Here is an 18,409-nt window from a genome sequence, read left to right as displayed (position 1 = left end):
AGGCTATATACAGGGGGTACCGGTACAGAGTCAATGTGGAGGCTATATACAGGGGGTTCTGGTACAGAGTCAATGTGGAGGCTATATACAGGGGGTTCCGGTACAGAGTCAATGTGGAGGCTATATACAGGGGGTACCGGTACAGAGTCAATGTGGAGGCTATATACAGGGGGTTCTGGTACAGAGTCAATGTGGAGGCTATATACAGGGGGTACCGGTACAGAGTCAATGTGGAGGCTATATACAGGGGGTACCGGTACAGAGTCAATGTGGAGGCTATATACAGGGGGTACCGGTACAGAGTCAATGTGGAGGCTATATACAGGGGGTACCGGTACAGAGTCAATGTGGAGGTTATATACAGGGTATTACAGTACAGAGTCAATGTGGAGGCTATATACAGGGGTTACCGATACAGAGTCAATGTGGAGGCTATATACAGGGTATTACAGTACAGAGTCAATGTGGAGGCTATATACAGGGGGTACCGGTACAGAGTCAATGTGGAGACTATATACAGGGGGTACCGGTACAGAGTCAATGTGGAGGCTATATACAGGGGGTACCGGTACAGAGTCAATGTGGAGGCTATATACAGGGGGTACCGGTACAGAGTCAATGTGGAGGCTATATACAGGGGGTACCGGTACAGAGTCAATGTGGAGTCTATATACAGGGGGTACCGGTACAGAGTCAATGTGGAGACTATATACAGGGTGTTATGGTACAGAGTCAATGTGGAGGCTATATACAGGGGGTACCGGTACAGAGTCAATGTGGAGGCTATATACAGGGGGTACTGGTACAGAGTCAATGTGGAGGCTATATACAGGGGGTACCGGTACAGAGTCAATGTGGAGGCTATATACAGGGGGTACTGGTACAGAGGCAATGTGGAGGCTATATACAGGGTATTACAGTACAGAGTCAATGTGGAGGCTATATACAGGGGGTACCGGTACAGAGTCAATGTGGAGGCTATATACAGGGTGTACCGGTACAGAGTCAATGTGGAGGCTATATACAGGGGGTACCGTTACAGAGTCAATGTGGAGGCTATATACAGGGGGTACCGGTACAGAGTCAATGTGGAGGCTATATACAGGGGGTACCATTACAGAGTCAATGTGGAGGCTATATACAGGGGGTACCGGTACAGAGTCAATGTGGAGGTTATATACAGGGTGTACCGGTACAGAGTCAATGTGGGGGCTATATATAGGGGGTACCGGGACAGAGTCAATGTGCGGGGGGCACTGGTGTTGAAGTAATATGTACTGTACATGTAGGTAGAGTTATTAAAGTGACTATGCATATAGATAATAACAGACAGTAGCAGCAGCGTAAAAGAGGGGTCTTGGTAGCTATTTGATTGGCTGTTCAGGAGTCTTATGGCTTGGTGGTGGAAGCTGTTTAGAAGCCTCTTGGACCTAGACTTGGCGCTCCAGTACCGCTTGCGGGAGCAGAGAGAACAGTCTGTAACTAGGATGGCTGGAGTATTTGACCATTTTTAGGGCCTTCCTCTGACACCGCCTGGTATAGAGGTTCTGGATGGCAGGAAGCTTGGCCCCAGTGATGTACTGGGCCATACGTACTACCTTCTGTAGTGCCTTGTGGTTGGAGGCCGAGTAGTTGCCATACTAGACAGTGTTGCAATTAGTCAGGATGCTCTCGATGGTGCAGCTACAATACCTTTTGAGGATCTGAGGACCCATGCCAAATCTTTTCAGTCTCCTGAGAGGGAATAGGTTTTGTCATGCCCTCTACACAACTCTCTTGGTGTGCTTGGACCATGTTTGTTTGTTGGTGATGTGGACGCCAAGGAACTTGAAGCTCTCAACCTGCTCCACTAAAGTCCCGTCAATGAGAATGGGGGTTTGCTTGGTCCTCCTTTTCCTGTAGTCCACAATTATCTCCTTAGTCTTGATCACGTTGAGGGAGAGGTTGTTGTCCTTGCAACACACGCTAGGGTCTCTGACCTCCTCCCTATAGGCTGTCTCATCGTTGTTGGTGATCAGACCTATCACTGTGTCATCAGTGTACTCAAAGTACATATCCTGGTAATCTGTCTGTCCCTGCGGCCTTGTGAATGTTGAGCTGTTTAAAGGTCTTACTCACATCGGCTGCGGAGAGTGTGATCACACAGTCGTCCGGAACAGCTGATGCTCTCATGCATGTTTCAGTGTTACTTGCCTAGAAGTGAGCATATAAGTTATTTAGCTCGTCTGGTAGGCTTGTGTCACTGGACAGCTCTCGGGCGTGATTCCCTTTGTAGTCTGTAATAGTTTGCAGGCCCTGCCACATCCGACAAGCGTCGGAGCCGGTGTAGTACGATTCGATCTTAGTCCTGGATTGATGCTGTGTGCAGAGGTATGAGGCAGGGGTATGAGGTATTTGAGATAGATGTGTAGAAGAAGACAGGGTAAGGTGACTAGGCATCAGCATAAGTACCAACATAAGTGAAATTGCAAATCGAAAATATTTTTCAGCTTGTCGGGTATTCAAACCAGCAACGTTTCGGTTACTGGCCCAACGCTCTAACCACGACCTGCCATCTTATTCATTTCCCCTGCCACCCCAGTAATTTACCCACTTTTTCATGTGGGAGAGGGCAGCGCCATCTGTGGATCTGTTGGGTCGATATGCAAATAGGACTGGGTCCAGGGTTAGTGATGTTGGATGAGAGACAAGAGTATGAGATGATCCTAGATCAGTAACTAAGAGAGTGAGGTTGGATGTGTTGTGAGGAGAGACAAGAGTATGAGATGATCCTAGATCAGTAACTAAGGGAGTGAGGTTGGATGTGTTGTGAGGAGAGACAAGTGTATGAGATGATCCTAGATCAGTAACTAAGAGAGTGAGGTTGGATGTGTTGTGAGGAGAGACAAGAGTATGAGATGATCCTAGATCTGTGACTAAGAGAGTGAGGTTGGATGTGTTGTGAGGAGAGACAAGAATATGAGATGATCCTAGATCAGTAACTAAGATAGTGAGGTTGGGAGGAGAGACAAGAGTATGATATGATCCTAGATCAGTAACTAAGGGAGTGAGGTTGGGAGGAGAGACAAGAGTATGAGATGATCCTAGATCTGTGACTAAGATAGTGAGGTTGGGAGGAGAGACAAGAGTATGAGATGATCCTAGATCTGTGACGAAGGGAGTGAGACTAATGGGGATGTGACGTACCTGAGTCGTCCATCCATCTTGGCGACAGAGCCGGGGGCCAGACTGTGGATGTAGATGGCTGGAACACTGTTCTCTAGAGTTAGACAGCAGGTCCCTATACCCAGACCCACTCCTGGCTCTGACAGAGGAACACACACACACACACACACACACGAAACAAGGACACAGGGAGGATGAGCAAGATGCATTTCTAACAATTCTTAAAATGTCCCGTCTTCCAAGCTATCAGTCTTTCTCTTCCTCCTCCATAGTTGCAGGCGATGAAATGGAGGCTGGATCAACTCCTATTTAAGTCATAGCCAAAAGCATGGAGAGGGCAATATGAAATGGAGGCCAACGATGAGGTGAACAACTCGACAGCACAGAGAACCTCTCTGTGAAAGGCAGACCACTCTCAACGAGAGACACACTCATTAAAGTAGAAATCTGCGATTGGTACATCCATTTTTTTGGACAAAATCGAATCTTGTTTTACTTCCATGTTTGTAAACAAACACTGTATAGCCTCAAAACATGATTAAAATTACAATTGGATGGATGGTCAGTCCTTGTTTTCACTGCTCTTATTTTTAAACTTTATTTAACCAGGCAAGTCAGTTAAGAACAAATTCTTATTTTAAATGACGGTCTAGGAACAGTGGGTTAACTGCCTGTTCAGGGGCAGAACGACAGATTTGTACCTTGTCAGCTCGGGGGTTTGAACTTGCAACCTTCCGGTTACTAGTCCAACACTCGAACCACTAGGCTACCCTGCCGCCTCTACACTCTAACCACTAGGCTACCTGCCGCCTCTACACTCTAACCACTAGGCCACCCTGCCGCCTCTACACTCTAACCACTAGGCCACCCTGCCGCCTCTACACTCTAACCACTAGGCCACCCTGCCGCCTCTACACTCTAACCACTAGGCCACCCTGCCGCCTCTACACTCTAACCACTAGGCCACCCTGCCGCCTCTACACTCTAACCACTAGGCCACCCTGCCGCCTCTACACTCTAACCACTAGGCCACCCTGCCGCCTCTACACTCTAACCACTAGGCCACCCTGCCGCCTCTACACTCTAACCACTAGGCCACCCTGCCGCCTCTACACTCTAACCACTAGGCCACCCTGCCGCCTCTACACTCTAACCACTAGGCCACCCTGCCGCCTCTACACTCTAACCACTAGGCCACCCTGCCGCCTCTACACTCTAACCACTAGGCCACCCTGCCGCCTCTACACTCTAACCACTAGGCCACCCTGCCGCCTCTACACCCTAACCACTAGGCCACCCTGCCGCCTCTACACTCTAACCACTAGGCCACCCTGCCGCCTCTCCACTCTAACCACTAGGCCACCCTGCCTAATCTACACTCTAACCACTAGGCTACCTGCCGCCTCTACACTCTAACCACTAGGCCACCCTGCCGCCTCTACACTCTAACCACTAGGCCACCCTGCCTCCTCTACACTCTAACCACTAGGCCACCCTGCCTCCTCTACACTCTAACCACTAGGCCACCCTCCTGCCTCTACACTCTAACCACTAGGCCACCCTGCCGCCTCTACACTCTAACCACTAGGCCACCCTGCCGCCTCTACACTCTAACCACTAGGCCACCCTGCCTCCTCTACACTCTAACCACTAGGCTACCCTGCCGGCTCTACACTCTAACCACTAGGCCACCCTGCCTCCTCTACACTCTAACCACTAGGCCACCCTGCCACCTCTACACTCTAACCACTAGGCCACCCTGCCGGCTCTACACTCTAACCACTAGGCCACCCTGCCTCCTCTACACTCTAACCACTAGGCCACCCTGCCTCCTCTACACTCTAACCACTAGGCTACCCTGCCGGCTCTACACTCTAACCACTAGGCCACCCTGCCTCCTCTACACTCTAACCACTAGGCCACCCTGCCTCCTCTACACTCTAACCACTAGGCTACCCTGCCGGCTCTACACTCTAACCACTAGGCCACCCTGCCTCCTCTACACTCTAACCACTAGGCCACCCTGCCTCCTCTACACTCTAACCACTAGGCTACCCTGCCGGCTCTACACTCTAACCACTAGGCCACCCTGCCTCCTCTACACTCTAACCACTAGGCCACCCTGCCGCCTCTACACTCTAACCACTAGGCCACCCTGCCTCCTCTACACTCTAACCACTAGGCCACCCTGCCTCCTCTACACTCTAACCACTAGGCCACCCTGCCTCCTCTACACTCTAACCACTAGGCCACCCTGCCTCCTCTACACTCTAACCACTAGGCTACCCTGCCACCTCTACACTCTAACCACTAGGCCACCCTGCCGCCTCTACACTCTAACCACTAGGCTACCCTGCCTCCTCTACACTCTAACCACTAGGCCACCCTGCCTCCTCTACACTCTAACCACTAGGCTACCCTGCCTCCTCTACACTCTAACCACTAGGCCACCCTGCCGCCTCTACACTCTAACCACTAGGCTACCCTGCCACCTCTACACTCTAACCACTAGGCTACCCTGCCACCTCTACACTCTAACCACTAGGCCACCCTGCCGCCTCTACACTCTAACCACTAGGCCACCCTGCCTCCTCTACACTCTAACCACTAGGCCACCCTGCCACCTCTACACTCTAACCACTAGGCTACCCTGCCACCTCTACACTCTAACCACTAGGCTACCCTGCCACCTCTACACTCTAACCACTAGGCCACCCTGCCTCCTCTACACTCTAATCTAACACACCGACTGAACTGAGCTAAACAACTAAAGTGAAATAAACCCCACTGCGTTCAACCCTACTTTCTCTGATACCTTTGTTGAGTGTAACCTCCATGATGATTCGGTCTTTGGGGCCAGGACCTGGGGGTCCCTTGCGGGTTTCGGGGGGTTCGTCGAAGGTGGTGGGTACTGGGGTGGGGTTGCCCCCGCTGGCGTTGGAGTTCGGGGAGGAGGAGCGGCTGAGAAGGGTGGGGGTGGGGCACGGCGTCAGGCTGGGGCTTCGGAGACGTGTCCGTACTGTTAGAGTCACCACACCCTTTTTCAGCTGCTGCAGGGGACCGGAGACAGGACCGGACACAGGACACAGAGACAGGACACAGAGACAGGACCGGAGACAGGACCGGAGACAGGACACAGAGACAGGACCGGACACAGGACACAGAGACAGGACACAGAGACAGGACCGGAGACAGGACCGGAGACAGGACACAGAGACGGGACCAGAGACGGGACACAGAGACGGGACACAGAGACAGGACACAGAGACGGGACCAGAGACGGGACACATAGACGGGACACAGAGATGGGACACAGAGACGGGACACAGAGAAAGGACACAGAGACAGGACCAGAGACAGGACACAGAGACAGGACCAGAGACAGGACACAGAGACAGGACCAGAGACAGGACACAGAGACAGGACCAGAGACATGACACAGATAAAGGACACAGAGACAGGACACAGAGACAGGACACAGAGACAGAGACAGGACCAGAGGCAGGACACAGAGAAAGTACACAGAGACATGACCAGAGACAGGACACAGAGACAGGACCAGAGACAGGACACAGAGACAGGACACAGAGACATGACCAGAGACAGGGCACAGAGACAGGACCAGAGACAGGACACAGAGACAGGACACAGAGACAGGACACAGAGACAGGACCGGAGACAGGACACAGAGACAGGACCAGAGACAGGACACAGAGACAGGACACAGAGACAGGACACAGAGACAGGACACAGAGACAGGACACAGAGACAGGACACAGAGACAGGACCAGAGACAGGACACAGAGACAGGACACAGAGACAGAGACAGGACCAGAGGCAGGACACAGAGAAAGGACACAGAGAAAGGACACAGAGACATGACCAGAGACAGGACCAGAGACAGGACACAGAGACAGGACACAGAGACATGACCAGAGACAGGACACAGAGACAGGACCAGAGACAGGACACAGAGACAGGACACAGGACACAGAGACAGGACCAGAGACAGGACACAGAGACAGGACCAGAGACAGGACACAGAGACAGGACCAGAGACAGGACACAGAGACAGGACCGGAGACAGGACACAGAGACAGGACACAGAGACAGGACACAGAGACAGGACACAGAGACAGGACACATAGACAGGACCAGAGACAGGACACAGAGACAGGACACAGAGACAGGACACAGAGACAGGACACAGAGACAGGACACAGAGACAGGACCAGAGACAGGACACAGAGACAGGACCAGAGACAGGACACAGAGACAGGACACAGAGACAGGACACAGAGACAGGACACAGAGACATGACACAGAGACAGGACACAGAGACAGGACACAGAGACAGGACACAGAGACAGGACCAGAGACAGGACACAGAGACAGGACACAGAGACAGGACACAGAGACAGGACACAGAGACAGGACCAGAGACAGGACCAGAGACAGGACCAGAGACAGGACACAGAGACAGGACACAGAGACAGGACACAGAGACAGGACCAGAGACAGGAGACAGAGACATGACACAGAGACAGGACACAGAGACAGGACACAGAGACAGGACACAGAGACAGGACCAGAGACAGGACACAGAGACAGGACACAGAGACAGGACACAGAGACAGGACACAGAGACATGACACAGAGACAGGACACAGAGACAGGACACAGAGACAGGACACAGAGACAGGACCAGAGACAGGACACAGAGACAGGACACATAGACAGGACACAGAGAAAGGACACAGAGACAGGACACAGAGACAGAGACAGGACACAGAGACAGGACCAGAGACAGGACACAGAGACAGGACCAGAGACAGGACCAGAGACAGGACACAGAGACAGGACACAGAGACAGGACACATAGACAGGACACAGAGAAAGGACACAGAGACAGGACACAGAGACAGAGACAGGACACAGAGACAGGACCAGAGACAGGACACAGAGACAGGACACAGAGACAGGACACAGAGACAGGACACAGAGACAGGACACAGAGACAGGACACAGAGAGAGGACCAGAGACAGGACCAGACACAGGACACAGAGACAGGACACAGAGACAGGACACAGAGACAGGACCAGAGACAGGACACAGAGACAGGACACAGAGACAGGACCAGAGACAGGACCAGAGACAGGACACAGAGACAGGACACAGAGACAGGACCAGAGACAGGACACAGAGACAGGACACAGAGACAGGACACAGAGACAGGACACAGAGACAGGACACAGAGACAGAGACAGGACACAGAGACAGGACCAGAGACAGGACACAGAGACAGGACCAGAGACAGGACCAGAGACAGGACACAGAGACAGGACACAGAGACAGGACACAGAGACAGGACACAGAGACAGGACCAGAGACAGGACACAGAGACAGGACACAGAGACAGGACACAGAGACAGGACACAGAGACAGGACACAGAGACAGGACACAGAGACAGGACCAGAGACAGGACACAGAGACAGGACACAGAGACAGGACACAGAGACAGGACCCAGAGACAGGACACAGAGACAGAGACAGGACACAGAGACAGGACACAGAGACAGGACACAGAGACAGGACCAGAGACAGGACCAGAGACAGGACACAGAGACAGGACACAGAGACAGGACACAGAGACAGAGACACATTATTAGGACCAACAAAACAACGACAACGACATTAACAAGAACAGAGCGTCATACTGATTTCAGGCATGACTCTCATTGATTGGTCAAAAGCCACTGACATGCACCACTTCCAATTTAAGGGTTATCCTCCAAAAGGGATTTCTGAAAAACCCGGGAACTTAGGTCAACCCTATTCCTAACACTAACCCGGACTGTTACCTTGAAGGCCTGGATGGCCTAAAATTTAATCCTAATCCTAACCCTAACCCAGACTGCTACCTTGAAGGCCTGGATGGCCTAAAATTTCATCCTAATCCTAACCCTAACCCAGACGGTTACCTTGAAGGCCTGGATGGTCTAAACCTTAATCCTAATCCTAACCCTAACCCAGACTGTTACCTTGAAGACCTAAACCTTAATCCTAATCCTAACCCTAATCCTAATCCTAACCATAACCCAGACTGTTACCTTGAAGACCTAAACCTTAATCCTAATCCTAACCCTAATCCTAATCCTAATCATAACCCAGACTGTTACCTTGAGGTCTGGATGGCCTAAACCTTAATCCTAACCCTAACCCAGACTGTTACCTTGAAGGTCTGGATGGCCTAAACCTTAATCCTAATCCTAACCCTAATCCTAATCATAACCCAGACTGTTACCTTGAAGGTCTGGATGACCTAAACCCTAATCCTAACCCTAACCCTAACCCAGACTGTTACCTTGAAGGTCTGGATGGCCTAAACCTTAATCCTAATCCTAATCCTAACCCTAACCCAGACTGTTACCTTGAAGGCCTAAACCTTAATCCTAATCCTAACCCTAACCCAGACTGTTACCTTGAAGCTCTGGATGACCTAAACCTTAATCCTAATCCTAACCCTAACCCTAATCCTAATCCTAACCATAACCCAGACTGTTACCTTGAAGGTCTGGATGACCTAAACCCTAATCCTAACCCTAACCCTAACCCAGACTGTTACCTTGAAGGTCTGGATGGCCTAAACCTTAATCCTAATCCTAACCATAACCCAGACTGTTACCTTGAAGGTCTGGATGGCCTAAACCTTAATCCTAATCCTAACCATAACCCAGACTGTTACCTTGAAGGTCTGGATGGCCTAAACCTTAATCCTAATCCTAACCCTAACCCAGACTGTTACCTTGAAGGCCTGGATGGCCTAAACCTTAATCCTAATCCTAATCCTAACCATAACCCAGACTGTTACCTTGAAGGTCTGGATGGCCTAAACCTTAATCCTAATCCTAACCATAACCATAACCCAGACTGTTACCTTGAAGGCCTGGATGGCCTAAACCTTAATCCTAATCCTAACCCTAATCCTAATCCTAACCATAACCCAGACTGTTACCTTGAAGGTCTGGATGGCCTAAACCCTAATCCTAACCCTAACCCTAATCCTAACCATAACCCAGACTGTTACCTTGAAGGTCTGGATGGCCTAAACCCTAATCCTAACCCAGACTGTTACCTTGAAGGTCTGGATGGCCTAAACCTTAACCCTAACCCAGACTGTTACCTTGAAGGTCTGGATGGCCTAAACCTTAACCCTAACCCAGACTGTTACCTTGAAGGTCTGGATGGCCTAAACCTTAATCCTAATCCTAATCCTAACCATAACCCAGACTGTTACCTTGAAGGTCTGGATGGCCTAAACCTTAATCCTAATCCTAACCCTAACCCAGACTGTTACCTTGAAGGTCTGGATGGCCTAAACCTTAATCCTAATCCTAACCCTAACCCAGACTGTTACCTTGAAGGTCTGGATGGCCTAAACCTTAATCCTAATCCTAACCATAACCCAGACTGTTACCTTGAAGGTCTGGATGGCCTGCTGGTGGGTCAGGCCCTGGAGAGAGTCTCCATTCACCTCCAGAATCTCATCTCCCTCTTTCAGTCGTCCGTCTGCGACCGCTGCTCCGTTGGGGAAGATGGTCTTGACAAAGATCCCCATCCTTCCTCGGGCGGAGTCCTGACCTCCAACGATGCTGAACCCCAGTCCCTAACACACACACACACACACACACACACACACACACACACACACACACACACACACACACACACACACACACACACACACACACACACACACACACACACACACACACACACACACACACACAGGTTTCACAACCACCGAGCACAACCAACTACCAACAATACTGTCTGAACCCCAGTCCCTAACACACACACACACACACACACACACACACACACACACACACACACACACACACACACACACACACACAGGTTTCACAACCACCGAGCACAACCAACTACCAACAATACTGTCTGAACCCCAGTCCCTAACACACACACACACACACACACACACACACACACGTTTCAGAACAGTACCAACTACCATCAATACTGTCTGAACCCCAGTCCCTAACACACACACACACACACACACACACACACACACAAACAAAGGTTTCACAACCACCGAGCACAACCAACTACCAACAATACTGTCTGAACCCCAGTCCCTAACACACACACACACACACACACACAAACAAAGGTTTCACAACCACCGAGCACAACCAACTACCAACAATACTGTCTGAACCCCAGTCCCTAACACACACACACACACACACACACACACACACACACACACACACACACACACACACACACACACAAACAAAGGTTTCACAACCACCGAGCACAACCAACTACCAACAATACTGTCTGAACCCCAGTCCCTAACACACACACACACACACACACACACACACACACACACACACACACACACACAGGTTTCACAACCACCGAGCACAACCAACTACCAACAATACTGTCTGAACCCCAGGGCCAAAAACCCACACACTTCATTCAGAACCAAACTGTAGGAAGTACTAAGAGCCAGACTCATTACATGTGCGTACCAGGTATGTGCCCAACCACACACGAACACGTGAAAAGGACTTGGCTTCTGTAGACCCTGTAGAGTGTTTCAACATGCAAACACACATTCACTGTGAAATTGTATCAAGCTTCTGTCTAAAATATACCAAGATGAATAGGATGTGACTTTTATACACTATACAACTCAATTTCAATAGCACACTACTCTGTTTCCTGGTCTGTCAATGACGGTTATCATGAAGGACTGTTTGTCTGGGAGGGGGAGGGGGGGACTGTATATCTGGGGGGGGGCTGTTTGTCTGGGATGGGGGTGGACTGTATGTCTGGGGGTGGACTGTATGTCTGGGGGGGCTGTTTGTCTGGGATGGGGGTGGACTGTATGTCTGGGGGTGGACTGTATATCTGGGGGGGGGGCTGTTTGTCTGGGATGGGGGTGGACTGTATGTCTGGGGGTGGACTGTATGTCTGGGGGGGGCTGTTTGTCTGGGATGGGGGGTGGACTGTATATCTGGGGGGGGGGGGCTGTTTGTCTGGGATGGGGGTGGACTGTATGTCTGGGGGTGGACTGTATGTCTGGGGGGGGCTGTTTGTCTGGGATGGGGGTGGACTGTATGTCTGGGGGGCTGTTTGTCTGGGGGGGCTGTTTGTCTGGGATGGGGGTGGACTGTATGTCTGGGGGGGGCTGTTTGTCTGGGGGGAGACTATATATCTGGGGGAGACTATATATCTGGGGGGAGACTATATATCTGGGGGAGACTATATATCTGGGGGGAGACTATATATCTGGGGGGAGACTATATATCTGGGGGGATGACTATATATCTGGGGGAGACTATATATCTGGGGGGAGACTATATATCTGGGGGAGACTATATATCTGGGGGGAGACTATATACCTGGGGGGAGACTATATATCTGGGGGGAGACTATATATCTGGGGGAGACTATATATCTGGGGGAGACTATATATCTGGGGGAGACTATATATCTGGGGGGAGACTATATATCTGGGGGGAGAAGGACTGTATGTCTGGGGGGAGACTATATATCTGGGGGAGACTATATATCTGGGGGAGACTATATATCTGGGGGGAGACTATATATCTGGGGGGAGAAGGACTGTATGTCTGGGGGAGACTATATATCTGGGGGGAGACTATATATCTGGGGGAGACTATATATCTGGGGGGAGACTATATATCTGGGGGGAGAAGGACTGTATGTCTGGGGGAGACTATATATCTGGGGGGAGACTATATATCTGGGGGGAGACTATATATCTGGGGGGAGACTGTATATCTGGGGGAGACTATATATCTGGGGGAGACTATATATCTGGGGGGAGACTATATATCTGGGGGGAGACTATATATATGGGGGGAGACTATATATCTGGGGGGGGACTATATATCTGGGGGGAGACTATATATCTGGGGGGATGACTATATATCTGGGGGAGACTATATATCTGGGGGGATGACTATATATCTGGGGGGAGACTATATATCTGGGGGGAGACTATATATCTGGGGGGAGACTATATATCTGGGGGGAGACTATATATCTGGGGGAGACTATATATCTGGGGGGAGAAGGACTGTATGTCTGGGGGGAGACTATATATCTGGGGGGAGACTATATATCTGGGGGGAGACTATATATCTGGGGGAGACTATATATCTGGGGGGAGAAGGACTGTATGTCTGGGGGAGACTATATATCTGGGGGAGACTATATATCTGGGGGGAGAAGGACTGTATGTCTGGGGGAGACTATATATCTGGGGGAGACTATATATCTGGGGGAGACTATATATCTGGGGGGAGACTATATATCTGGGGGGAGACTATATATCTGGGGGGAGACTATATATCTGGGGGGAGACTATATATCTGGGGGGAGACTATATATCTGGGGGGATGACTATATATCTGGGGGAGACTATATATCTGGGGGGAGACTATATATCTGGGGGGAGACTATATATCTGGGGGAGACTATATATCTGGGGGGAGAAGGACTGTATGTCTGGGGGGAGACTGTATATCTGGGGGGAGACTGTATGTCTGGGGGAGACTATATATCTGGGGGAGACTATATATCTGGGGGGAGACTGTATATCTGGGGGAGACTATATATCTGGGGGAGACTATATATCTGGGGGGAGACTATATATCTGGGGGGAGAAGGACTGTATGTCTGGGGGAGACTGTATATCTGGGGGAGACTATATATCTGGGGGGAGACTATATATCTGGGGGGAGACTATATATCTGGGGGGAGACTATATATCTGGGGGGAGACTATATATCTGGGGGGAGACTATATATCTGGGGGGAGAAGGACTGTATGTCTGGGGGAGACTGTATATCTGGGGGGAGACTATATATCTGGGGGGATGACTATATATCTGGGGGAGACTATATATCTGGGGGGAGACTATATATCTGGGGGAGACTATATATCTGGGGGGAGAAGGACTGTATGTCTGGGGGAGACTATATATCTGGGGGAGACTATATATCTGGGGGAGACTGTATATCTGGGGGAGACTATATATCTGGGGGGAGACTATATATCTGGGGGAGACTATATATCTGGGGGGAGACTATATATATGGGGGGAGACTATATATCTGGGGGGAGACTATATATCTGGGGGAGACTATATATCTGGGGGGATGACTATATATCTGGGGGGAGACTATATATCTGGGGGGAGACTATATATCTGGGGGGATGACTATATATCTGGGGGGAGACTATATATCTGGGGGGAGACTATATATCTGGGGGGAGACTATATATCTGGGGGGAGACTATATATCTGGGGGGAGACTATATATCTGGGGGGAGACTATATATCTGGGGGGAGAAGGACTGTATGTCTGGGGGGAGACTATATATCTGGGGGAGACTATATATCTGGGGGAGACTATATATCTGGGGGGAGACTATATATCTGGGGGGAGAAGGACTGTATGTCTGGGGGGAGACTATATATCTGGGGGGAGACTATATATCTGGGGGGAGAAGGACTGTATGTCTGGGGGGAGACTATATATCTGGGGGGAGACTATATATCTGGGGGGAGACTATATATCTGGGGGAGACTATATATCTGGGGGGAGACTATATATCTGGGGGGAGACTATATATCTGGGGGGATGACTATATATCTGGGGGGAGACTATATATCTGGGGGGAGACTATATATCTGGGGGGAGACTATATATCTGGGGGGAGAAGGACTGTATGTCTGGGGGGAGACTGTATATCTGGGGGAGACTGTATGTCTGGGGGGGGAGACTATATATCTGGGGGGAGACTATATATCTGGGGGAGACTATATATCTGGGGGAGACTGTATATCTGGGGGAGACTATATATCTGGGGGGAGACTATATATCTGGGGGAGACTATATATCTGGGGGGAGAAGGACTGTATGTCTGGGGGAGACTATATATCTGGGGGGAGACTATATATCTGGGGGAGACTATATATCTGGGGGGAGACTATATATCTGGGGGAGACTATATATCTGGGGGGAGACTATATATCTGGGGGAGACTATATATCTGGGGGGAGAAGGACTGTATGTCTGGGGGAGACTGTATATCTGGGGGAGACTATATATCTGGGGGGATGACTATATATCTGGGGGGAGACTATATATCTGGGGGAGACTATATATCTGGGGGAGACTATATATCTGGGGGGAGACTGTATATCTGGGGGGAGACTATATATCTGGGGGGAGACTATATATCTGGGGGAGACTATATATCTGGGGGGAGACTATATATCTGGGGGAGACTATATATCTGGGGGGAGAAGGACTGTATGTCTGGGGGGAGACTGTATATCTGGGGGAGACTATATATCTGGGGGGATGACTATATATCTGGGGGAGACTATATATCTGGGGGGAGACTATATATCTGGGGGGAGACTATATATCTGGGGGAGACTATATATCTGGGGGGAGAAGGACTGTATGTCTGGGGGGAGACTATATGTCTGGGGGAGACTGTATATCTGGGGGAGACTGTATATCTGGGGGGAGACTATATATCTGGGGGGAGACTATATATCTGGGGGGAGACTGTATATCTGGGGGAGACTATATATCTGGGGGGAGACTATATATCTGGGGGGAGACTATATATCTGGGGGAGACTATATATCTGGGGGGAGACTATATATCTGGGGGGAGACTATATATCTGGGGGAGACTATATATCTGGGGGGACTACTATATATCTGGGGGGAGACTATATATCTGGGGGGAGACTATATATCTGGGGGGAGACTATATATCTGGGGGAGACTATATATCTGGGGGAGACTATATATCTGGGGGGACTACTATATATCTGGGGGGAGACTATATATCTGGGGGGAGACTATATATCTGGGGGGACTACTATATATCTGGGGGGAGACTATATATCTGGGGGGAGACTATATATCTGGGGGGAGACTATATATCTGGGGGGACTACTATATATCTGGGGGAGACTATATATCTGGGGGAGACTATATATCTGGGGGGAGAAGGACTGTATGTCTGGGGGGAGACTGTATATCTGGGGGGAGACTATATATCTGGGGGGATGACTATATATCTGGGGGAGACTATATATCTGGGGGGAGACTATATATCTGGGGGGAGACTATATATCTGGGGGGAGACTATATATCTGGGGGGAGAAGGACTGTATGTCTGGGGGAGACTGTATATCTGGGGGAGACTGTATATCTGGGGGAGACTATATATCTGGGGGAGACTATATATCTGGGGGAGACTGTATATCTGGGGGAGACTATATATCTGGGGGAGACTATATATCTGGGGGGAGACTATATATCTGGGGGAGACTATATATCTGGGGGGAGACTATATATCTGGGGGGAGACTATATATCTGGGGGAGACTATATATCTGGGGGGACTACTATATATCTGGGGGAGACTATATATCTGGGGGAGACTATATATCTGGGGGGAGACTATATATCTGGGGGAGACTATATATCTGGGGGGAGACTATATATCTGGGGGGACTACTATATATCTGGGGGAGACTATATATCTGGGGGAGACTATATATCTGGGGGGACTACTATATATCTGGGGGAGACTATATATCTGGGGGAGACTATATATCTGGGGGAGACTATATATCTGGGGGGACTACTATATATCTGGGGGGAGACTATATATCTGGGGGAGACTATATATCTGGGGGGAGACTATATATCTGGGGGGAGACTATATATCTGGGGGGAGACTATATATCTGGGGGGAGACTATATATCTGGGGGGAGACTATATATCTGGGGGGGACTACTATATATCTGGGGGGAGACTATATATCTGGGGGGAGACTATATATCTGGGGGAGACTATATATCTGGGGGAGACTATATATCTGGGGGGACTACTATATATCTGGGGGAGACTATATATCTGGGGGGACGACTATATATCTGGGGGGACTACTATATATCTGGGGGGAGACTATATATCTGGGGGGACTACTATATATCTGGGGGGAGACTATATATCTGGGGGGAGACTATATATCTGGGGGGAGACTATATATCTGGGGGGACTACTATATATCTGGGGGAGACTATATATCTGGGGGAGACTATATATCTGGGGGAGACTATATATCTGGGGGGGACTACTATATATCTGGGGGAGACTATATATCTGGGGGGAGACTATATATCTGGGGGGAGACTATATATCTGGGGGAGACTATATATCTGGGGGGACTACTATATATCTGGGGGAGACTATATATCTGGGGGACGACTATATATCTGGGGGGACTACTATATATCTGGGGGGAGACTATATACTGGGGGGGACTATATATCTGGGGGGACTACTATATATCTGGGGGAGACTATATATCTGGGGGAGACTATATATCTGGGGGGACTACTATATATCTGGGGGAGACTATATATCTGGGGGAGACTATATATCTGGGGGGAGACTATATATCTGGGGGGACTACTATATATCTGGGGGAGACTATATATCTGGGGGAGACTATATATCTGGGGGGAGACTATATATCTGGGGGGAGACTATATATCTGGGGGGGACTACTATATATCTGGGGGGAGACTATATATCTGGGGGAGACTATATATCTGGGGGGACTACTATATATCTGGGGGAGACTATATATCTGGGGGAGACTATATATCTGGGGGAGACTATATATCTGGGGGAGACTATATATCTGGGGGAGACTATATATCTGGGGGGAGACTATATATCTGGGGGGGGACTACTATATATCTGGGGGAGACTATATATCTGGGGGGAGACTATATATCTGGGGGAGACTATATATCTGGGGGAGACTATATATCTGGGGGGACTACTATATATCTGGGGGGACTACTATATATCTGGGGGAGACTATATATCTGGGGGGGACTATATATCTGGGGGGACTACTATATATCTGGGGGGAGACTATATATCTGGGGGGAGAAGGACTGTATATCTGGGGGAGACTATATATCTGGGGGAGACTATATATCTGGGGGAGACTATATATCTGGGGGGACTATATATCTGGGGGGACTACTATATATCTGGGGGGAGACTATATATCTGGGGGGGAGACTATATATCTGGGGGAGACTATATATCTGGGGGGA

The 18,409-nt window shown here is 49.8% G+C and overlaps 1 protein-coding gene across 1 annotated transcript in view; it reads right to left on the bottom strand.

Moving 5' to 3' along the window:
* Positions 1-18,409, bottom strand: part of LOC135513697 (PDZ domain-containing protein 2-like) — a 230,329-nt gene that overhangs the window by 61,103 nt on the left and 150,817 nt on the right. Inside the window, exons 10-12 of the mRNA XM_064936570.1 lie at positions 10,645-10,833; positions 5,981-6,215; positions 3,187-3,304 (exon numbers count right to left, since the gene is read on the bottom strand). Coding sequence (XP_064792642.1) covers positions 3,187-3,304; positions 5,981-6,215; positions 10,645-10,833 — 542 coding nt within the window. The remainder of the gene's footprint in view (positions 1-3,186; positions 3,305-5,980; positions 6,216-10,644; positions 10,834-18,409) is intronic.

This window comes from Oncorhynchus masou, chromosome 25 (assembly GCF_036934945.1).
Source record: "Oncorhynchus masou masou isolate Uvic2021 chromosome 25, UVic_Omas_1.1, whole genome shotgun sequence".
NCBI classification, from domain to species: Eukaryota; Metazoa; Chordata; class Actinopteri; order Salmoniformes; family Salmonidae; genus Oncorhynchus; species Oncorhynchus masou.
Note: the sequence above shows the minus strand (reverse complement) of the source record. Positions and strands in the feature narration are given on the sequence as shown.